This window comes from Pseudopodoces humilis, chromosome 11 (genome assembly GCF_049639895.1).
Source record: "Pseudopodoces humilis isolate 2021_Gansu_Grassland_sample_001 chromosome 11, ASM4963989v1, whole genome shotgun sequence".
NCBI classification, from domain to species: domain Eukaryota; kingdom Metazoa; phylum Chordata; class Aves; order Passeriformes; family Paridae; genus Pseudopodoces; species Pseudopodoces humilis.
In genome coordinates, this window is record NC_142210.1 from 18,362,536 (window position 1) to 18,387,284 (window position 24,749).

The following is a 24,749-nucleotide window of genomic DNA, read 5'->3' on the forward strand; positions in this document are numbered from 1 at the left end:
AATCAGTTTAGAACATGTAATAGTACATAATGGTTTTACCTGCAATTGATGAAATGCTCCTGAAACAGTCTGTAGTTTGGGATAAGCAAGAGTGGGGCTTTTCTTGACACAGAATACACTGCTAGTGAAGATAATTCTTGTATATGATGTCTTAGCAAAGAATCCCTTCTGTTAATAGACTTTTAAGGATTTAAATATATTTAAGTCCAGTTGTAAAATACTTCTTTTATGGAGCCAGATCCTGCAGTCTTTGCACAGCTAAAACTTCCATGGAAATCAATGGGAGCTTTTAGAGTATAATAATAAGGACCTGCCCAGGGTCACTGGCATAAAACAGCTCTGCTGTGATGCTTTATGCGTAAGCTCCAACCTTCTCTGTCACTTGCAAGAGGCAGAGATCAAAATAAGACCAAAGATCAAGCTACAGAAACCCACATGAATTCAAGATGATAAAGACCCTCATTAAATAAAAAGAATGGCATCAAACAGCATGGCACATAATGTTGGTACACTTTTTGTTTGGCTAATGTATATTAAATAATGTCAAAATATCTTAACTTTGACCAGAATATTTAAAATGTATTAAGTGAATTATAAGAAAAGTGAAGTTTAAAAAAAAATAAATCCTTGCTGTAAGTTCTACAACAATGATAATTTTGGGGAGAGCTGTAGCAATGTCTACGATGGCAGAATTTGGCTCCGTATGTTCTGTTAGCAAAAACCCAGACTGTTTATATGATGTAAATTGCCTTTTAGAATGTTACTAGAGCTATAAACTCTGTGGGTCCAGATTATACATTCAAGTTTCAGGGAGAGTTTGCCTCAGTGAACAACAAGGAGCTGTGCTTTATTTGAAAACTCCACTTGACACTATTTTTAAGAACAAAATCCAAAAACCCACAAAGAGATATTTTGGGTATAAACATTTGGATAACTAAAATTAAATCAACGGGGTGATCCTCCAGCCCCTGCTGCTCTGGGGATCCTATCCTGCGGAAGGCTGGCACAGGGGAACTTCCAGCAGGCCTCGGCCCAGCAGGAAAGCGCCGGATTCCTATTGACTTCACTGGGGCAACTCTAACGAGCCACCAGACCACGGCTAGACCCCAACTGCCTCCTTAACTATTGGGTTGACGGACCATTTGTTATATTATTATTACTTTTACTATTTTTAAACAGTGCGTGTTCTGCTTCCAACCTAGCTTTGCTTCCAGGCGCGGGCGCGGCCGGCGTCCCGCCGGGCCGGCTCGGGAGCGCGTGCGCGGGAGGCGGTCGGAGCCCGCTGCTGACTTGGCGCCATTGTTGGTTTCGCTGTTGTAGGGCAAAGGCGCTAGGGCGGCCGATAAGGCTGTGGCCATGGTGATGAAGGAGATTCCGAGGGAGGAGTCTGCAGAAGAAAAGCCCCTCCTCACTGTGGCATCCCAGGTGGGCAGAGCGCGGGGCTCTGAGGGGGCCGCGGGCGCTGCGCGAGTCCCCAGCCCCGCCAGTGGCATCCCGCTGCTTCACTGAGGGGGGAAAATAGCCTGGGGTAAATATTGGGGGTTTAGATGTTTTGACGTGAAGATTTAAGCAAAAAATGCATTTTTTCCCCCAGTTCAGTTACGTGAAAGTTGTTTAAAGCTAGTGTAAAATCTTGGTTCTAATCATGCCATCAATTGTCACGCCATAAATACTCATTTGCAATTCATATATAAAATATTCCCATTCGGTGCATATGTAAAATAAGAAACAACCAGTTCACAGTAATGTCATTTCCAATGTCTCAGCTCCCATTCCTAAACTCTCACTGGGGTTCTGCTCCTGGTCTGGATCAGAATATGTGACTTTGCACATCTCATTGCTTTCATTTCTACACCTTCAGTCAAAGAAAGGACATATGTCCCCACACTAAACCTTACACATACCTTGGAGTAGCCACCAAGAATTTGGTGGTTCCATTAGTTTCTTATAGACAGTGACTGAACGCTACTGTAAATCACAGCACTCTCGTACGAGAGCGGATTTGATTCCCTCATTTTGCTCACATACGTGAATTTGTTCCCCAGGCAAGTGCATTTAGTATACTGCTGATATTTACTGCACACAAATACTTCCAGCTCATCAGGAATGGAAATTGCTGGGAGCTGTTTTTATGTGAGAGCCTTAAATGAAATCCACAATCCTGTTTTATTCCACTCATGATTTAGGATAACAGCTACTGTACTTTAGAAAGTTCTAAGAGCCACACACACTAGCACGCACTTCTCAGGCAGAGCATCACAGATGTGCTGCACTAATACACATTCTAGAAATACCATCTACTAATTTGGAAACCAGGTCTGGCACTTCCTCCTCAGCCCCTGTTGAACGCCAGGTTTTGTTCATGGTGAATTCCAACGTCTATGAAGAAATTGCACAAAGGAAAAAGATGGTCTGTTTAAGGCATCATTTCTAATTTTCCACTAAGTGATTAACAAACAATTAGAAACCCACATAAAATGCAGCCCCCTCTAAACCTTCACTGCACCCCAAAAAAGCTTGACATGCAAAACTTCCCTTGGCTTCAACAGGGCCAGGAGTTCAGCCTGGGTTCATTAAATGTTTAACACACCATTTGTAGTGGCTGTCTGTCAGTCTCCTCAGCAATAGTCTGTGATAAATTTATGAGTAAAATGCTTGTGTCTGTTAGTCAGTGTAATTTCTTCCACTAAACACAAATACCTACTTCCCTGCTATGCACCAAAGGGGTGCAGAAGCCAAAAGGAAGCAGAATCAAGTGAAAAAGTGAGTATTTTCCATAACCATCTCTGCATCATGTATGTGTGATGTGCAGCTGTACGACCATATTGCATATGTCATTTGTCCCCTATTTGTCTGGCTGAAGTGTTGGTTTGAGGTGCTGTCACTGCAGTGTGTCCATGTGAACCCCTCACCCCGACCATCCACGCAGGAAAACGCTCTGCTGTGTCAACCATCCCCATCCTGTCTGTCTCTGCTCTTTACATGATGAAACAGATGGATGTGGTTGCTGCTCATGGGGTGGAACAAGTTCCAAATTGACTGTAAATTTCCCTAGCCAGATGGGTCAGGAGGACAAAGCCTGGTCTTTCCAAAATTCTCACCACAACCGAACCCAGTGTGAGCAGGTCCACATCTTAGGGAGAAATTTAATGCATTTAGTATCTATGCTGCTCCAACCTAAGCAAAAAACCTGCAACTGAATTGCAAGGATCAAGCCCAGACAGAGGAGCACTGGCTTTTCTAAGAGAAAAAAAAAGTGAAATCCCCCTTTTCCAAAATCCTTGATGAATGGAGGATTAATTATGTCTGACTGTGGAGACAGACTCCACAGAAAGCATAACTGGAATCTGATACATGAAGAAGAGTCTCTAAATCTGCTTTTTGATAGTGATAATGTACATAGGCCCCTGAATTACTAATTTAAAATATGTCTCTTTGCTCTCTTTCTCTGGAAAATGGTAAAAACATATCCAGCACAGAACAAGACAGATAAATAGTCCCATTTCATTGTGATGCTCCTAGCAAAGCCCAGCTTTTAAAATATGACATCTATTTTTTGAATAAACACTATGAATTAAATTTAAATTGTTTCCAATTCACGGATTATTTTATACCATCAGATATGGTTTTATATCATCAAAACTGGAGGCAAATCTTCAAATAACAAGAACCAAAAAAAGTAGCACAGACTCCTGTGGGGCTGTGGCAGTATTTGGCAACTGGGAATCTCAGTCACCATTCCAGCAGTAATGAGTGTACTACAGTGAGCAGAGGGGTATTCCTGGTAATTGAATGGACCTTTCAGTATCTATTTTTTGTAATCCTGTCTTTCTGTCTCAATTACTTTCCATAAAAGTCACTTTCTTCACACTTACTGGTGTGAAAAAGGATTCAGTAGTTGCCAAATTTAATACTTTAAGCATCAAGAGGGTGATCTTTCAGTTCTAATGGGATTTTGTAGACTATAACTCTATCCATGTTGCTGTCTCCCTTTATCTTTTAAAAGATAATTCATAAGAGACTGAGACAAATGAAAAAAAGACATTTTTTTCATATTAATGGAACCTAGAAAACATGTAAGAAAGTTTGCTGAAGGTTCAAAGATTATCTGGATATTAGGCTATGAGCCAATAACTTCTACCTGAAGTTGAGAAATAAATGAGAAAAATCACGCATAAATTTGGTTTTAATTGCAAAATAAAATTCTTGTTTAACCTCTTCACAGCTTCTTTGCATTCATCAGGAGAGAAAAAAAAATCTTGGTTCAGAATTACTTTCTAATGAGAAATTTAAACCTAAATATGCCCTGAAGTCAAAGTTTAATTGTGCAGTCAGCTGTGAAATTCCCAATTTACTACAGGTCAATGAACTTCAAAGGATCTGATTCAATCACATACTTCGACCCAGACTTATACTTTAAAATATGATTAACTGCTTTATTGAGCAGTAAAAGAGTTCATGCTTAAACACTTTTCCAGCAAAAACAAAAGAAATCTCACAGTGTCACAGGAGTTATTTGTCACAGATCCATCACACCTAATTTAGATTCGTTGTTAGAGTACACAGGTTGGAAAGCTGCTCATGGTAGGATCCCTATAAAGACAACAGAAAGAAAGAAGACCTGCAGGAGGGGATTCATATCCATGACAATATACTGTGGCCAATATACTCTGGAATTATATACAACAGAAATGGGAGTTCATGAAAACTTCACCAATAAGAAAAAGAAATGCAAAATACATCTTGAAAGCTATTCCCCACTTCTGTTTGTAGCTGAAAAATATAGGAGCTGCCTCTTGAAATTTATGGGACCCACGCAGACACTGCTCAGAGCAGAGTTTTGATGCTGAGCAATTATAATTTATAAAGTTAACCCACAGAACACTTTAGGGTTTAGAATTTGAATTGGAAATAAGAAATTTTAAAAGCTGGAATTATATTATAAGAACCATTCTGAAATTCATCCTCCCCTGTGAAAAATGCCGGCTATGGCACACGTCAGAAAAAGAGATATGTTTCATTACTACACCCTAATTAACTCCACCGGATGCTTAAGGCTTTTTTATGGTCTGTAAGGTACTAGTTAGCATTCCGAGTAGAAACTATTATTTTTTTTAAGTGAACTTCATTTGCATGCCAATATTTAGTTGATCTAAGCACATTTATATTTGCTTAAGGGCTTGTGAATAAAATACTCAAACATTTCCACTGTTTAAATTTCATTGTTTTGGTGTTTCGATTTTCATTTGCTTCTATGTATGTTTTTATGTGCCTATGTATGTATTTTTTTACTTATTTTGGTGGTGGTGGTATGTTTTTGCTTAGGTTTAGCTTTCTTTTCTTGCTTGCTTTGTTAGGCTTTTTTTTTTACGTTTGTTTTCCTCTGGTGCTTTTCTGTGGGTTTGGGTGGGTTGTTTGGGATTTTTTTAATCTATAACAGGAGATTTTTCAATGCTTTCATTCAATTTTGTAGAGGAAACAGATTAAAGATAGCTAATATTCAGCTCCGAATGTTGTTAGCAGATTTTCTGATGTGTGTATCAAGGGCTCACTACATGAATTTGATTGCATAATCACAGTTTTCCATATAAACTTAACAGTCCCATTTGAATCAATCATGTTCATTCTAAGCTTCTTAGCATTAGGCTTGCACTGACTTCCAGCCCACTCCATAAATGTTTTCTCAATAAGATTATAACAGAATGGTGGGATGTTCCAGTGGATGTAATTAGTTTCCCTCCTCTTCTACACCAACCTAAACCAGAATTAACTCCATTTTAACTGAATGATACACATTCAGGTAAAAAACACGAAAATCATGCCCATTTTGATTATTGTCATTATCAAATTGTGGAGTGCAAGAATTCATTGTAAATTCCAATCAACCTTCTGAGAACAGTGGCAATTTCTTCACTGATCTTAGGATAACTAGGCTTGAGATGCTGTATTTTGGATTCTTTTTAAAGAATTCATGATAAATTTATTAGCAGTATTTTCTGTCCATCTCAAATCTGATTTATTATAAAAGCTTTGAGTAGTTTATCAGGGGACACATCCTAATTCCTACTGATATCTCTTTTTCATCTATTATTAGGACAGGGTAAATACTTGAAGAGCAAAAGAAAGAAATACTAAAATGAATAAATGCATGCTTAGCAGTACAAATATTAATTGGTTCTTTACCTCCAAGTTAAATATTGCTCAGCATTTATTGCTTTTAGGGCCATATGCATAATTTCAGCAGAAATATTCTCATGAGTACAATAAGATTGCCTTGACAATATGTTTAAAAGCCATAAATTGGCTGCTTTCCTAAAGTTATATAGATCTCTCTGTCACATAAATTAAATACATTTTTCACAAAATTACAATTTTAATTTGACATTACCATGGGAATTGATGGTGTAATTTTTTTTAATAAAGTAAAAAAAAAATTAACCACATTGTTTCATACATTGTGAAATTCCTTACTATTCCTTAAGGACAGAAAGATTGGACAAACTTTTTTTGTGAATAATATAAGACATAAGTTTATATCTGTCTTTTATATTAATTAATAGGAGTTATTTTTCAGAAACTTCTTGGCTCTTCATTCATGAATACTCCAAGTGTGAATATACTGTCCTGTTTAAGAGTTGCAAACCATGTGCTACAGTTCTAGATTCACTGAACTTGGCTGCTTTTCCAGTGAAACTGTTCTACTGAATTGCAATTCACAAACAGCTTATGAGTTCCAAGCTCTCCAAGCTGCTGAAAACATCCCAAAGCAACCAGACATGCCATGACAGGGAAAGGCCATACAACAAGAGCATATGATTTGGTTCCTGTGACCAGACACAGTAACACATCCAAAACCATGGCCTAACTCACAGATGCTGCAGAACTTTGAGAAGAAAAATCCACAGAGAGGATTAGAAAAATCTAATTTTTTTTTTCAAGCAGTTACAGCCCATATGCAAAAATATAGCAGGGATCTCAAATTATCTATGGTGATGACAAAATATTGTCTTTGATCACTGCTGTAAATCTTCAGCCTAGATAATGATATAGGGCAGGGGAGAGGCTCAAACAGAAATCACCAGGTAACACCACAAAGAAAACTCATGGCTAAATGATAAATAAAATCTTCTAACACCCAGGAGGGAGAGGCACTTCATTTTTGATAACAGCTTCCTTTAACTTAAAGAAGTGTATGGGGCTGGCATGAATGCAAGAGGCAGATTTACAATAAATCACATTTCTGTATGGGTACAGACCAAACTGTAAGTCACAGTTAAAATCTGACAGGAGTACCTTTCCTCCTCTTCCCCCAGGGCTCTGATCCAGCGGGACACTTAAGCACGTGCTTAACCTCGAGTCTCGAAGAGCATGTTTAAGTGCTTGGCTGAAGCCAGGCCAAAATGCAGGAGCCAGACCCAGCTCTCACGTTAAACCCCCATTTGCCAGACCAGGTTGAACAAGGGGAAGGAGATATTGAGCTGTGAGATGTTTAATTTTACCTTGCAATAATACACCATAACTTGTACAGGGCAGCACACAGAAACACAGGCGGGCTGTTGCTGTGACACAGAGATCACAACCAGAGCTGTCACCCAGAAATGCAACTGCTCTTTATGGAAATGCAACTTAAGCAAAGGTTTTGAACAGCACAGCTGGCACATGAATTCAAATATCCAATGCAGTGTCTCCAGCGATCCTCCCACAGCTTCTCTGACTTCACACAAACCCCGACAGCTGATTGTGTGAAGCCCTGGGGGTGACTTGGTTTGTGTGATTTCAGATAAGAAATTGCCACCCCTGATTCACAGGCCACACCACACACTTCCTACTGCCTATCAACAGAGCATTGGTTATCACCTGGTGAGCAGGGCTGGTCTTCAGAGAAGCAGCAACACCAGCGTGCTCTTTGCAAGAGGGTGCAATGAACTCATCTCAGTTTTAGAGCTTCCCACAATTCACATGAAGTGGAAGTCAGTTATACCATGTGCCATGTGAGTTGATTCTCTTTTCTGATGAAAACCAGATATTTGGCTCTCATTTCAGCTTCATTGGGACATGTATTCATAGTAGAGTGACAGAGAAAAATTAATGTATCACTCTGGCACAAGGATGGGGCAAAAAGCCAAGTAATCACACTTACTACACAATAGTAAATAAGGTGTATGAAGCAGTAGTTTTGATTGTAAAATATTTATAAACATACTAGAAAAGTGAGGAAAAGAAGAAAAACAAAACTCATGCAATTTAATTTTTATCATGAGACTACTGAGTTTGTCAGGGGTTCCCTCTCCAAACACCCCTATGCAAGCAGGAAAGGTCTTTCAGTTCTTATCCTGCCAAGATAATGATCCACAGACATGACTGACAGGCCAATGCTTCCAGTTATGCTCTAGAAGACAATAGCCTGCATTCTTAGTTGGGGTTCCCATTTATAGGTTTTTAGAAAGAGCCAGATAGAAATCAATTTATTTGTTTCCACTTATCTCAGTGAGTGACACCAAAGGTCATGAGGTGCCAGGTGTGTGCAGAGAACCTGTGTGTCAGGAAACTATTGCTGTGTATCCTAAAAATTATTAGTGATTGGAATTAGCTGGTGTCTCTGCCTAACACTTACAAGCTGCTGGAATTGATCTGACTCTTCTACCTGTTTTTCCAGTGTCACCCAAAGAGCAGACAAGTTTCTCAGAGCAAAGTTCAAATATGAACTTTTTCCAGTAGAAAACCTGAGTTAAATGTTTCCTGCCTTCTCCCATGCTCATGGCCACATGTTCATCACCACTCTCTGAGGTGTCTGGAGCAGCTCATGTCACTGGTGCAGCACCACACTGAGTGGGCAGTGCAGGAAAAGCTCTTGGTGCCCAGGAGCAGCTTTGCTGCTGAACTGTACAGGGGATTACCCTGTAGTAGTTTGGGGTTTCCTAAATTAGTGCCATGAGTAATTCAATCAGGCTCAGGCAACAAAATGGATCCAATCCAAAATTCAATCCAACTCACTTCAGTAGGAAATTACATCTAAATTTTAGATGCCTTTTGAGCCAGTCCTTCTAAAATAAATCCCATATATAGCCAGGGGGAAAGGTAGGTGCCTTTGAGAGCCTCCTAAGGGACAGCCTAAATTGGGCAGGAACGATCTCCCTCTGGAGTTGCTTTTCTAGGCATTTATCTCTCCCCATTGAACATGGAGGGAATTTAGGCACTTAATTTAAGAGAACTAGTTCACTCTGTGCTCAAAACATAGGTGCTAATTAGCTACCCATGCCTGACTGAAAACCCTCCCAATTTAAAGTCTAAATAATTCATCTTAAAGACTAGCATTATGTTATGCCCTAGTAAAACTTTTACAAAGAAACAAACCTGCATGCTTTGTGCACTGCAAACAGATCAAGATCAGGAATGCAGTAAGAGAGGATATAAAATGGGATGGAAGGACCATACCTTAATTACTGCTAAATGATCCTTGCTTTGCATATTTTGAAGCAGTGGGGCTGATGTCAGACACTTTTGACTCTCACAGTACCTCTCCCAAGCACCCAAAAGCCCCACTTACATGCTTTTTGGAATGAAAAATTACATACCCAGCAGTACTGGGTATGAAAACCACCTTTTTCTGCTGTGCTGTTCGCAGAAGACTCATTTGAATTTAGGAGTATCTTATCCTATGGATGAGCATCTTCAGATGTGTTGGTAGTAGGGAATATCAGCCTCCACAGATTTCACACACCCCTCAATTAAAGGAGTGCATGGGCTTCTTCTTTAATTAAAGTGAATCTTATAGAGAGAACTTAAGTTCCTGGAGACATTATGAGAATTTATGGCACCCACTGGCTAAATCAGTACTGAGACACCCCCATTCTCCCAGGCTGAGTCTGCACCACTTGGCTTGTGTACAGATATTGAGCACAGAAATCCAGTGTGGGGTCAGACACCTGGCTCCTGCCCCCAGTGCTGCTTCTCCAGCCCCAGGGATGTTGGGTGACTTTCTTAATTTCACTTTGCTTCCCTCATCTGCAACACAGAGATAATACTCCTCAGCTCTGCAGTGGGGCCAGGCTTGATTCATGAATGTTTTAAGGCATTCTGTGATTTTCAACCTGAAAGGTGCTTGAGAACCATAAATTATTGGTTTAATATAGATCACAGTTTTCATCTCATAAATCTTTTATGCACTACTCCAAACTCATGCCTGATATATCTCTAATAACTTGAGCAGTATTAAGCGAGGGATAAATTTGGTACAGTATATGAGGCAGCAAAATAAAATTCCAAGTGTGAGACCAAGGGCTTAAAAAGTGACATTTCTTACAGACTAATGTCAGAAACCTACCCTACTGCCAAGTTCTGTACAGAAAAAAATATAATTTCATGGCACTCTAACTTGTTAAGTCTTAATTCATCATCAAATGTCTGCTTCACATCAAAATAGTATTTTTCTAATATTTTCTATTGCTATTCACACGTAGTTTGTGTTTATTGAGAATTAGGAGATGTGGTCATGTTTTTGCAATCTGTTTTGACAAAAAAAAATTTGAGTTGAAAGCAGATTATTTTTCACAGGAACAAACCTCTCAATAAGATGTTCCTACAGCTTCTAGTCCTTAGCCATGGGAGCAGAGGACACAGGGCTAGGGAGGATCCTCTGGGTCACAGTCACATCATAAACAGCAGTGTAGAAGGCTTGGCAAAAGACATTTTTAACAGGTGGGCATTTTGTCCCCGACAGTAAGAAAAAAAGTACTGTTCACACAGTTCACTGTTGTGATAGTTCAGTTCTTTGAATTCCCAGACCAGATGTTCTCATGCCCAGTTTAGCATTCTGTTATCAGGCCAATATTTCTCTATAGCTGAAATAATTTTGCTCCTCCAGTGTCATCTGATGACTCTCCCTTTATGTGTAGATGAAGAATAACTACATTCCTACTCAATCTTCATTTTGTTAGCCTAAGCAAGTAAAACTCTTTTAGTCTTCCTTTAAAATGTAATAAATCTAATGAACATAATAAAGAAAATTCTGATGTGATAACCATCTTTGAAAAGGAAAAAAAAATATTAGACCTCATACTTCAGTTAGACTTTGGTAAAATTCAGATCTTTATTAAGTCTTGTCTCCTTCCCCTCCATGGCTTTGATTCTTAACATTATTTCTGGTCTTCCCAGAGTTTATCCTCTGACCTGTGCAGCAGGTTTGGGCAAAAAACTGCCTTTCCAGGTGGTCTTCAGATTTTCTATTCTTCACTGTCTGCAATGAGTGATCTTGGGTACTTTGGTTCTCATAATCTTCATTTTTTCCTTCCCCCATTCTTTCCTATTAAAGAAAATTTCCATAGAATGTAATAGGAAACTTGATGAGAGCATTTGAATCTTGTGATCTTGTGATAATGTACCTTATTGATAATTTTATAGATACAGAAACAGAGCATTTCTATGACGTTTTTATATTTACACTGATTCCTACAGAACTTCTTTCTTCCCTCCTGTCCCTCTCCACATGGTCTAGGACTTTATGTGATGTAAATGCAAAAAGAAAAATATATACAAGCAATTTTTGCTGATATCGGGATAAACTTTTAAATTACTAAAAGTAGTTTGGAAAAGACTCAACTCTTAACGTAAGGCATCCACATGTTTTTCAAAATAGTCATGAGTAAGGACTGTCACAAAATCATAAAAAGATAAATTAGATCTACTTAAGTCATACATATCATCATTAGGTAAATTTGTAGACCTGGGGATGATGAAAATCAAATGTGTGCAGTTGATATAAAGGCAATTTCCAATCAAGTGTTGAGACTCACCAAATGAAGCAGGTGCCTTCTGTGCATTGAATGAGACAGCAACCTGGACAGGCAATCCAGAGTTAAACCCCTCATGGTGAATTCCCTGGTGAGCTGCATCTGCAGTCTGGTTTAGCACATGTATATTTGGAGTTTGGGACAGCATCACTGACAGATTTCCAAATTCAGATCCCCACCTTTGCACGTTGTGCTGCACCCAGCTGGGCAGGCAAACACTCATCTGTCTTCCATGGTGCTCATGGAAACTGGTGCAAAAACCTGAGGTTTCAGTGCAAAACTCTGAGGTGCTGTGCAGATGCATTTGTGCACACACAGCAAGTCAGTGCTAGATATCAGCTTAAAGGTTTGATCCATCGAAATAGTGGGCTTGTTATTTCAATAGCTCCAGCATTTTGCTGCAGCTTTGCAACACAGAAATCAAGTTCTGAACAGCAGTGAAACTCATCTGGTTTGCTGTAATAACTTTAGAGATAATCCTCCTGCTGGAGTAGCTCAGGGCCAGTATTTAACAAATATGAGAATGAGTAAATAACCTTTTTGGCCAGTTTTAGTCCATGGACTAAATTTAAAAATTCAAACATATCTGAAATAAAATTTTGAAAATTCAACAATGGAAAAAGAGCTAGAACAGAAGGTCAAGAAGAAGAAGGAAAGGATAAAATAAAGCTCAAAGATGTCCAGAGAAAAGCAACAATGGGAAAACATTTTTTCAGATAAAGAAATTAAGATACTAAGATAAAGTAAGTGCAGGGCACACCATCAGACATGCTTCCAGCTCAGCTTAGGTTTTGATCCTCTAAGCAGAGATAGATGGTAAAGAGGAGACTTTTATTTCTGAGACTTGTACAGTTTTATCTTTTTAATTCCTGATACATTAAATTCCTTGTAACACAGAGATTTCTGTCAGGTACCAGAAAAACAAGCATTCATCCAATTAAAAACATAAAACTTTTCCTAAATAAAGAAGTGTTTTATGAGTCTTTCCACAGTCAGAACTCATGCAGGAAGTTCATACACTCGCCAGGCTCCATCCACTGTCATGCACATGTTGTTGTACGGCAGAGAAGTGTTTTCTGTCTCAGCAGGTTATTGTTTAATGGGCTAATGCTTATTTGCAAGATGAAATGTTATTGTGGAAGTTCTCTGGGGAAAAAAAAAGGCCACTTCCAAAAAAAACCAAAGCCCTGCTTGGCCTCCTGGTGATAGAGAAGGGTAACTTCACCATGGATTTGAAGGGAGCTGCATCAGGCCCTGTAACTTTAGCCCTATAAGCAATAGTATGCAATAACTGCTAAGGAAAAATCATCTTGCTGCTTTATTTTTTGTGTGATTTGTTAAACTGGAATATCATTTTGCCCCAAAATAGTAACTAAACCTTTTTTTTTATTATTATTTTAATCCCAGTGCTATTTGTGCATTGTCTAATTGCAATATCTTACTCTCACAATTAAAAATAAAGCACATGATATTGTGAGAATATGTTTTATTTCTGTAAATTCTGCATCCCAAGAACACTCTGTGACCTGGGGTTCTTTGTTGCTAGCTGGTGAATGAGCAACAGGAGAGCAGACCCCTCCTGAGCCCCTCCATTGATGACTTTCTCTGTGAAACTAAGCCAGAAGCTGTTGCAAGGCCTGTAACATCGAATACTGCAGGTAAACAACATTCTTTACTATCCCTCAGTAGAGAAAAATAGTTTTAGTTTTAGCTTAATTATGGCACATTTTTGTCAAGTGATTTTTTTGGTTTGTTACTGTGTGCACAAAATCACAAGCTGGCATTAAATTGTAATTGCCTGACCTGTTAGAAGAAACACTTTGTTCATTACATTTCTGGGAAAATCTGATGTGATTCAAATCACATCACTTCTAGCAGATCTTTGGGGCTGAAATGAATGCAATTTGTTTAAGTCTCACAGGATGTACGTGTGAGTTTGAATCAATTCTCTGTATTTGGTTTTGAAAAATTTTAACCTGTGGGAAAACCCACGTTTCAATCAAACATATTCGTTACTCTAGGAAGAGGTTTTTATAATGGAGTCTTGGATGAGATGTTAGAGAGAAAAAGGGGGAGTTTATCCAGGCTGAGTTCACACACTTTATTAGTGAAATGATTATATATTTCTTACCTCCTTTGTGTTGCAACAAGGCAGTACAGAAGGTAATAAAAACTAAGAGTGAATCCCAAAAACCTTTTGAATTATACTGAATTCTGTTTGAAGTATATTGTCCTTTTGGAAGTATTTTTAGAAATTACCCCCTCCTACCCCGTATCTGTGCAAAGGTAATCGATGCTGTTGAGCAGATCAGCTGAGAGACAATAATATCAGCACAGCTCTGCTGTGGTCTCTTGCTGCCTCATAAAAGGACTTGGCTTGTTAGAAGCCATTTAATTAAAATTTATATATATGTAAATTATTAAATGAATAATTGACAGCTGAGTGATTATCTTGACATCTAATTAATGTGTCTAAAGCAGCATGCAAGTTCCAGTAACAAAAGCTGAAATACTGAATTAGATAAATATTGTAAGTAATATTTTCTCCCTTTAAAAAAGATAGCTGAAGATATTAGAGGGATGAATAGAACTATTTCAGGTTGTTTAAGAATGGTGTTTGTTTTAAAGTGCACCTGTACATTTTGCACCTGCCTTGAATATCTATCAGATTGATGTGGGGGTTAATTAGATGTATTTAATAATAAAATAAAAAAGTATTCTATGGAGATTGATGAAATTCAGTGATTTCCAAGAACACAGATAAAGCACTGCAAGAGATAACACAAATACATTTGCCAAAAACACCTGCCCTGTAACACAATGACAAAGAAGGAGTTTTTCTACCTTTTACATGCTAAAGAATTGTGAATGTTACTCTTTAGGCAAATTTTAAAAGAAGAGCTGAAATTGAACATTCCTTTCATACTGATACAATCCTTAATAGAAATGTCATTAGACTTTGTATTTGTGGCCAAAGGGACAAACAACAACAGCAGAAACTACTAACAAATATCATTCCTTTATCACCCAGGTCCCCCCCAGGAGCTGTCTGCTCCAGCACTGCCCTAAGCAGCTGCTACCAGGACTTAACAAATCATAAGATTAAACCAAATCTTATTAAAAGCTCAAATGAGCAGGGAACCCTAACAAAAGAGGGCTTCACCTGTGAAGGCCCCAGACATAAGACCGCGAATCTTTAAGATTTTCAGAGGGAAAGGCTTTTTTGCAAATCCACTAAACTGCATTCAGTTAAGCACTTGAAATCCCCAGGCATATTTTAATATACTGGTCATCATCTCTAGCCAGGAAATACACACTTATTCTAGCCAAATGCAAGCACATCAGTAATTTTTTCCCCAAATAAAAAAAAATCTTAAAAAGTGAGCTATTTGAATTAAAACCACATTGAATTTTAACATTTTGTCTCTAAGTATTATCAACAGGTCTGGATCTCTTGGATCTTAGTGAACCTGTCTTACAAACCCAAAACAAAGCAAAGAAATCAGAGAATCCTTCAAGAAGTGAAGGCTTAAAAGCTTCAGCCCACAGAAAGAAGACAGAGAATCCTGACCTGATCAGTGTGGATTCTGAGCAGAAAGTCCAGGCTGTCAGAGTTGCAGACAAGTCTTCTCTAGATTTAGGTAAGAGTGTAGCTATTTTATCAGTGCTCCATGGCCCTGCTTAGCACAAGTTTCTCCTGGCTCCTATCACAAAATAATGAACATGAGAATTTTTGCTGCACCACATTTCAGCAGTGTAATCTTTGCTCCCCATTATAAACTTCTTGAAACACTTTAAACCTTAAATACTCTGAACACATTTTACATTTTTCCTTTGCCATTCTACCTATTGTCACTAAGTGTGCTAATAAAGTTTAGAAATTTCTTTGGAAAAAGGAATTTAGGGTGTGTAAAATGGTAGAAAAATCTGTAGGGGTGTGATGAGAAATTGGTAAAGGACACAAATGAGAGGCAGCCCATACTGATGTTCTTTTCAGAACTGCAGGTGTCAGAAATGCACATTTATATTTGTAAATACTGTTTTATCTATGCATAAGAGAGAAAAAAATCCATTCTTGACAAGAGAGATATATTTATACAGACAGAAAAAAAAATCCCCAAAACAGCTCAATATCCTGCCAAGTCTGATCTATTGACAAGCTTTGGAAAAGGTGAATTTGATTTAGTTCCATCCAAACTAAATTACTTGCAGTGCAACTGAGAAATTTGCAAGGTAAATGTAATTTATACCAAAGCAGCAAATTTTCCATTCATCAGCACAGAAATTCTTTTAGAGACCTTTATCTTCAAACAGGAACTGAACATCTGATCTTTGCAAAGTGAGTGAGACACATGACTGAATAATATCAGTTGCCTACATAGTCATTTTTACACTTTAGTCTCTAAAAGAAGCTTCATTTTTGCAATTTGTCTAAATTACATACAAATCACTGATTTTAAGTTGAGTTACACTGACATTCTGACAATGAATGCTAACAGATTTAGCAAAATGTGAATTTGCAAATATTTTCACACCATATCAACTAGAAAGGTGCACAATATTTCTGTATGTTGGACCTTTACTAAAATATAGGCTTTGATGGCATTATTTTCTTTATAACACACACTCTGCAGAGGAAATAAAATTTTCAGCAGTAGTTTCTTTAAAAGATTCATATTTTTCTATTCTTTATTTTTCAGTTGATATTCAGACACAGATAGAGAAATGGGATGATGTCAGTTTTCATGGAGACAGGAGTAGCAAGGTCCACCCTTCTGCAGAGCGAACATCATCATCATCCAGAGCTCCATCAAAAGAGATTTTATGGTACAGCTTTTTGCTTTCCCTAAAAAACTATTTTCAGCTCAGCTTTCTTAATTCACAGAAACTCTTGCTTAATAACAAATCATATTATTAAACCTGTTATGATGGCATTAAATGTGTTCAAGTACATATTTTGGACAATGTATCATTAGCAAATGCATTATAAAATGCCATTTTGTCAGCAATTTTTAATGTTGTGGAAAGTAGCAGGTGTTAATAATTAACAATAAATGGTGGTGAGAATTCTGCAGAGACATGCAGTGAAATCCTTTATTGTGGTGATTGATTTCTAGACACCAACTGAGGCACAGTCTCATGTCTTTGTCTAGCCTCAGTTTCCCTGCCCATGAAATAGAAGAGTGAGAACACAAAGGGTCCAGGCACTTTTGATAACTGCAAATTAAACAGTTCAGCTAAAAGAAATAATCTAATTAATCACTGTGTGCTTGTGAACCTGAAAGACCTAGGGCAGTGTGTCCTAGTGCTGAGTGTGTAAATGCATTATTTCTAGGTCCACAGAAAACAGATCACAGTCTGAGCTGACTAATGTCAAGAGTGCCTTGGACTCTGATTCAGCATCAGAATTAGAACTTGCACCTGCAATACAGGTAAGAGGATTTGGTAGATTTATTAACAATGAAAAGGCAAGGAGGAACTTCCCACTGGCAAACCACTGACATTCTGGGAGAACTATTCAAGGGATATTTTCAGGATCATCAGGGAAAATATCTTCACACACCTCTGAAATGAATAGGTTATGAAATTAACTATCAGCATCTGAAACATTCAGAATTTAATACTGCAGTGAACTGTGACCTTCCTGTACAGAGGGGAAAACTTCAAACTACAGTTTACAGCACCATCTTTTTCCCTCCCTCCAGTTCTGAAATTCAGGCTTCTAGTGGTTCCCTGCCCATGTTAAATATCTATCCTTTAGGTCTCTTGGTCAGGCAGGAATCCCCAGAACTGGGAAATTGCTAAGGAAATCGTGAAGCCATCATTACACCAATGTTCATTAGCAGTTTATCTCCACAGGTGGGGGAGCAGTGTGGTCACAGGACTTTTTCCTGCTGGAAAAGGAACTCTAATACGGAGGGCTCTGGGCTAAAGGTTTGTAGATTTGCCCAATTCCACTGTTGTATTGTGTCTTGGACAGGTCTTGTTGGAAATGATTACTGAGGGTTGCATGTGTGTATGCACATACAGGTACAAATGTTTATGTATGCATTCCAATAGATCAGGTTGGTCTATCAGAATGCAGATGTAAATATTTGTACCTGTAGTGATATATAAATATTTGTACCTGTAGTGATAGATCAAATACCTTCTTGGCTGCTTCTTACTTTTTAACTGAAACACTTCAACCATTGCCACTGGAAGGAGGAAGAGAGTTTTCTGGTGGATTAGCTTTTAGTTGAAAATTTTCTCACCTTCCACAGCTATTTTTAGGCCTGGACTTCAAAAACTTTCTGTCAGATAGAAAATCTGGAAATTAATGAAAAATAATAGTCTCATTTGAAAATAGAAAAATGAAGCACTACTTGCCAAATGTGTATCCTGAGATTATACACCATTTTATTTTATTTTTTTTTTTGAGAAAGTAGAAACACAACCCAGTTACCAGATCAATTTTTGGGTTTTTCTTAGGAAAAAACATGTCCTTTACTTCCTTGCCATCTCTACATTACAAACAGGGTGATTTTTTCCCCTCTGGAAGCCCCACACCAGTTGTAATGCATGATATTTCTCTACAATAGATTAGTACATCTTAGTAATGGAAAAGATCTATTACACAATGCATCCATTTGAAATGGATGGTGTGTTCTCACATGCTTTGTCCAGATCATATTGAAGCACCTCTGACCCTTTTTAGGAAGCTGTTCCTCAGCCAATAGTTCTAAATTCTAGGACATTTGTGCCAAGGACATCAACCAAGATGTGTGTAAGTCAAGTAGACAGTCACAGGATTTAAATGCTGTGGCTTTCTGTAAAAGCAATTACAAATGCAGTGTATCTCTACTTTATATGATCCATTTCCCTTTTATCTTCCACTAGAAAAATTGCAGAAGCAAAAATCCACATTTTTCACTCAGTTTACTAAATTCAGTCAGTCGGGGCTCCATAATGTTTTGTAAAATGACTGATATTTCAAAATAAAAAACCATGAAGTTGAAGAAGCCAACTTGAAAAAAAAGCAGAGACTAAATTTCTTATCTGTTGTCTCGGTACATTTCATGTTTTGTTTTGGTTTGTTGTAACCTGCTCGTCTCAAACTTGTGGTCCATTTGAGCAACAAAATGTTAAACTGGCAATTATTAATGCAGAGAAATGACCTGAAGTGACAATGTGTTCCTGTTCTAGGTAGGTTACTCTGAAATGTGGTTTTGTTCACTGCCTGCTTCATCCTGCTCGTACTTGGACTGTCAAAGCTGTCAGCTCCCAACACACAGGCTCATCTGTCTTGAGCGAGTTCTTAATCTGCTTGCAAAAGAAATCACGTTAGGGCTTTTATCAAAGCATATGTTTGCCATACTTTGTCCTCTGTAGGTCTTGTCTATCTCACTTAAGGGTAACCTTTGCAAATGCAACATATTCTGCCATACCCTAAAGACTTCATCTTATCAAACTTGCTGCAGTTTTCCATCAGCAGTTTCCCAATCACCTCATCACTCATCTTTGACATGTTACATTTAGCTCCTCAAAGTGAAATGCTAAGTAGGTCATATTTTCATTAAAATTATACAATCTTCTTAACAAAATCCTTGTTTACCAACACTTGTGCCAATAAAAAATCCAAAAGATAAGCTTTGAACTACGAAGGGAGAAATGTGTTTGAAGGCTGTAATGGTCAGGTCACTGGTGGCTGTCACTGGATGTGGCTATCTGGCTTCTCATCATTTACTCACATCATATTTTACATATTATAAACTCTTAAATGGCATTTTCCCAAAGTATCCTTGTTCTTTCTTTTATCTGCCATTCTGAAAAGTTCCTTGTTATGCTTTTATTGGTATTGAGATATCCTACAGTGTTTGGGGAGGAGGGGAGGATTCTGAAGGTTTATTTTTAATCTTAAAATTATAAACTGCAGGGAGAGATAATATGTTTCATTGTTTATGCATAAAGTCTGCTCATGTTTTAACTCTTTAAATATTTTCCTGGGCATTTTAAGTATTTAATTTCTCACACAGAGTGTACAAAAGCCCTGTCATGCTAAAAATCTGTACCTAATTCTAACATGTCAATGCTCTTAGACAAAGGTATAGTGAAAATCTTGTAAAACTCATAAATCTCCAGTTTGAGGCAACAATATTTAGAACTCAAAATTAATTCCTCACTTCTCCCAGATAGCTACAGAAAGACTAATGGCCCTAACTTTGCTTGGATGTGCCGCTTACTCTAAAGAAATGAGGAGTTGCAGGGGACAGATTTAGTTCATTATTTGAAGACTTGATCAAAAGTTAAGATTGCAGTTTCAGCCTCTCACCAAGAGTTAAGGTCCAACAGCACATGAGGAGAATACAAGTGCAGGAAGGGGTTGGAATGGAAAGGTTTGTCCCTGAGCACAGAAGCCATGATCAGCCACAGCATCTCCATTGCAGAGAGGTGAGAATATCAAACCACAGCACCCAGTGTCCAGCCTTGGACACAGGCTGACCCTGGTGGGGCTCCCCAGGGGAGGGCAGGGTGCCACCCCAACACCTGCTGCAGCTGTGCAGGTCTTGTGCTGCCACTCCACTCCCATCCCCTCACCCTGGGCTGGCAAAAGGCAGCAAGTTTGGGCTCTCATGGGCTCTTCACTACTGGGTGTCACAACCCACAGGAGCACTCTGCATTGTCTGCACGCAAATGCAGCTTATGTGGCTTTTGTTAACGACCTTTTTCCCCCTCCTGCTGTAGTGGAGGAGAAAATCTGTTTCTGTGGGGATGATGTGGGGACAATGTATGCTCTGACATGTGGAGGGGATCTCAGTGCTTCTTGTCCTCTTCCCCCTCGCCCCTGTGCTGCCCCTGGAAGCTCACTGTGCCCTCCTGCAGTACAGCTCAGTCTGAACATCCTCATTTCCAGGAGTGTCCTTCACCTAAGGAATGGCAGTCACTGGAAACAAAAGGGTAAAAAGCAGAAGTAATCAAATGGTTTGCTGGAGCCAATCATAAATAATGAAAAGGCCAGGAGCACAATTAGAGCCTATCAATAGAGTTCTGTGTCAAGAAAAACAAATTTAATTCTTTGATCAGATTACAGGTTGAGTTGATAAATGTTGATTTGTGATATTCTACAAGGGTTTTGAATTACCATGTCATACTCTGATTGTAAAATTGGCACCACACAATGTGAATAAAGCCAGTTGTTAAAACTGGCCAACCTGCCTCAGGAGCAGTCTCAGGAGCAGTAGTTATTTACTAGGAATTATAATCACATAGGGATTTGTTCTGGGATTCCAAAGAGGAACAATGTTCTTCAGTTTTATTGATCTGAAAATAAACATGCTAGCCAATTCCTCAGAATATTTCCATATGATGCAACAGTGGAATCAAAACAATTAAAATAAGGGATATATAAAAAGGAGCTGGTGATCAAGGCATCTCTACAAATATATTATATATAAATATATTTGTTGCAAAACTATCCCTTGGAAAATCACACATTTCAGATCAAGAATGCAGGCTCCACTTACAACACTTTGCTGGAAGGCAGTTTGAAGCAACAGGAGTGTTCCCTGTGCAGAACTGGGGGAAGAGCAGTGTGTAGAAGCAAACATAATTAGTGGGAGACAGGAGATCACCTGATTTCTGCATAGAGAAGCAGCAAGACAGGTACTGGAATAAAGGGCTCACTTTGCTTGTCTGTATGGCTATAAAAAATTAAGAGGTACAGTAAAAGTGACAGAAAAGGTTAAAATCTGAATGTTTTATATTGAGAACATTTAATATTGCGATGCTTTTATATCATTAAATGTCCTCATGTCACTAAAACCTGATTAAAATAGTCAGTACCTTTCTACAGAGAAAATATAGTGTATTAAAAAGTATGGGAAAAAGTAAGAAGTAATAGAGGGAAACTGGAATTAAAATTAATAAGAGGAATGAAGATGGCAGTTAAACAAATTGCAAACAAAGTGATGACATTAAGGTCTCTTGCTAACTTTAAATTAAACCCAAGCAGCTTCCTCAAAGATATTTACTCCAGACAACCTTAGTTTATTCTCTGAAGACCATAATTTTGGTTCCATGGGTGTTGAGTGACAAATGCCATCATGTGATACGCAGACAAATGAATTATCTGAACCTCTTATCTCTTCTGCCCTAAATTCTATTCATCTGGAAAAGAGCTGGTTTATGTCTAAGACTGGGTTTTGGTTTGTTTCAAATGAGAACCTGAAATATTTTCCTGGCCTCACCAAAGGAAAATAACATTTTCCAAACAGGGACTAGAGGTAGAAGATGTGAAAGCAGAAGCAATTGATCCTCAGGGCAGACATTCCCTCACACTCTGAGTTTCCTGTCAGAGCAAAGTCCAGAGGCCAGCGCAGAACCCACGCAGTGCCCACCACGTGCTTCTCACAGAAATTGTGTTGTATCGCTGTTTTCTGACCCTGTGTGTTTCACCCACTCAATGTGCATTTCACTCATCACCCTCTGGGAGACCAAAGCCTCAGGAACAACACAGAAATCCTAGAGCTCATTTGGCAAATGAATGTCACCTTCCTGGGAGAGAAGCCATATGTGTACAACCAGGAGAAATGTTTGTCCATACATCACACGTGACATGTGAGAGCTCAGAAACGTGTCTGATGTCAGTGACCATTCCAACATCTGCAGAGACAGCCCAAGGAGTCTGATATGATCAAAATTAGTCTTTTAGCAGTGTTGTTCACCGAAATTGAATATTACAAGTACAGTCATCAGAAATATAATCAGGGAAATTAATGCAATTGGAAGCACGGGCACACAAGTGGCTAATGAGTTTAACCTCTTGACAAACACTAGGGAAGGGATTAGCAGTCAAAGCTTTGTTTAGTAAGATTAGGCCACTTTGTGCCTTTTCTGCCATCCTTAAATATTGTTTGGTTTTTTACAGTGCTTTTTGCAAAAATAAAATAAAATAAACAACAAAAAATTTTTTTTAGAAAAAGAACAGAGAAAAAGTTGTTATGTGCTTCCAGTGGGATTGACCAATGTTACATAAGGGAGGCGCTGATTGTAAAAAGGATTTGCCCTTCCAGTGAAATCCAGGGCAAACCTGGCTCTCTAATGTGATCCCAAAAGAAAACCTGAAGGAAAACCAACAAAATGTGCAAGGAAAAAAATGTTTTCCTCCTGGATCCTAGTCAGTGGAATGCATTCCTACAGTCATAATGCAGAAGGAACAAGTAATATAAAAGTCTCATCCAAAATAGTCAGCTCTCTCCTTTTGTAGTCCAACTCTTACATTGCCTTTTCTCGGATGTCTCTTATCTTTCACATATCTTGAGTGAAAAGAAAAATCTGGAAAAGATAAATTACTCTGCTTCCCATGAGAAGTGGTCTCTGCTACAGTGTAAGAGAATTCAGAGGAATTCATGCAGGGAACCAAGTAGTTTTCCCCAAGAAAAAAGCCATTTGGGGCTCTAGACAATTAGGGAAATAACTCAGAAGTGTAACAGAGAGTCTATCATCCCTTTCTAATTTACTCTTTTGTTTTTTAGGCACGGTCAAGTAAGGAGCAGCGTTGGGGAACACCTCTTCTCTCCAGAAATCACTCCTTGGAGGAGGAATTTGAAAGAGCAAAGGCAGCTGTTGAGGTATTATTTCATTTACTGTTTTCATTTTCAGCTGATGTTCTACAGATTTCCTTTTTATCTTGCAGCACAAGCAGAGGAGAAAGTTGGAATTGGATTATTTAAAGCAGAGAAAAGATGCAATTCATGAAGCTATTAATTTAAAATCACAGCTTGTCTCTTTAAAATAAAGGAAATCCAAACCCCTTAGCTATAAAAAACATTAGAACCAAGTTTTTAGGCTGGATTTTTATTTGTTAGAGCATATGGATAAATGCCCCATAAATGGAGCTAATCCAAACCACAAGTAAAAGAGGGAAACATTTCTCCCCAGCAATTCTGTGCCATCAGTTCTTTAAGCCCAGACACAAACCAAGCCTCCACTGTGAAACCAGAGCTCAGAATGATGAACTGCCTGGTGTAAAGCAGAGCTGTACATAAGCACCAACCATGCACAATTTTTCACATTTTTACAACTAGTGGCAGAATGATAAGCACAGGAGTATTCTTGTTTTCTGGTAAATCTATTTGGTTTGAAAAGATAAAGGTATTTGGATAGTTCTCCCATTGCACTTTTGGTTTCTTTTTCACTAACTTCTACATTTCCAGCATCTAAAACCTCTCCTGAGTGTTGTCCTACACCACTAGTCCAAATTAATCCTGTCTAGACACAAAGTAGAATGCAGGTTTTTTAATAGAACTCAAGAGAAAATTAGATATAAGCATTGATCTGGAGCATCATTATCTTCTCAGGGGTTCCATGGGCAACCCTTCAAAACCCCATTGCCACAAAGAGCCAAGAGAGCTCAATTCCAGCAAGGACAGAGCTTCAGGCTAAATTATGTAACAGCTGCTAAAATGAGTTCTTAGGGTGCAGAGGATGAAGCTGTGAAACCAGTTCCTCAAAACTGGTTATTTTTAGCATGGACTGCAGGCTCATTAGTCTCCAAACCATCTAGAACATTTTAGGGATGTTTGAGCTTAAATTTAAATTTTAGACATGTATTTTAATACTCTTGTAATTCGTTCTAAGCCATTCTAATTCCAGTGTTGACAATCAAACTATTCTGGATTAATATTGGCTGATGAGAAACAAAACTATGCCTAAACCTGAAACTAGCTTCTAGCTAGAAAGAGAATTTCTTGTTGAAGTAACTAATCTGATTTGTAGGTTTTTTTCATGATATGCTATGGTAAGATGCAGGGTTTCTAGCATGGTTTCTCGGGATTTTATTGCACACACAAAACTGAACACAATCAGTAAATTAGCTCTTTCATAAACTAAGCATGGAAGGCATTTTTTATTTCCAGATCAAATGAATTCTTCATAAACAGCTGCTGGTGAGGCACAGGAGATGTTTTTGATGTCTCACAT

General features: G+C 38.4%; 1 protein-coding gene across 8 annotated transcripts in view; it reads left to right on the plus strand.

Annotated features, from left to right (window-relative positions):
* The window catches only part of PEX5L (peroxisomal biogenesis factor 5 like), a 106,374-nt gene that overhangs the window by 64,542 nt on the left and 17,083 nt on the right, over positions 1-24,749 (plus strand). Inside the window, exons 2-9 of one of the 8 annotated variants that reach the window (XM_088061023.1) lie at positions 1,321-1,425; positions 2,725-2,763; positions 13,336-13,447; positions 15,221-15,430; positions 16,490-16,616; positions 17,125-17,221; positions 17,649-17,723; positions 23,303-23,398. In XM_088061023.1, coding sequence (XP_087917149.1) covers positions 1,321-1,425; positions 2,725-2,763; positions 13,336-13,447; positions 15,221-15,430; positions 16,490-16,616; positions 17,125-17,221; positions 17,649-17,723; positions 23,303-23,398 — 861 coding nt within the window. The remainder of the gene's footprint in view (positions 1-1,320; positions 1,426-2,724; positions 2,764-13,335; positions 13,448-15,220; positions 15,431-16,489; positions 16,617-17,124; positions 17,222-17,648; positions 17,724-23,302; positions 23,399-24,749) is intronic. The other 7 variants (XM_088061025.1, XM_088061028.1, XM_088061024.1 and 4 more) reach the window with 7 other exon arrangements.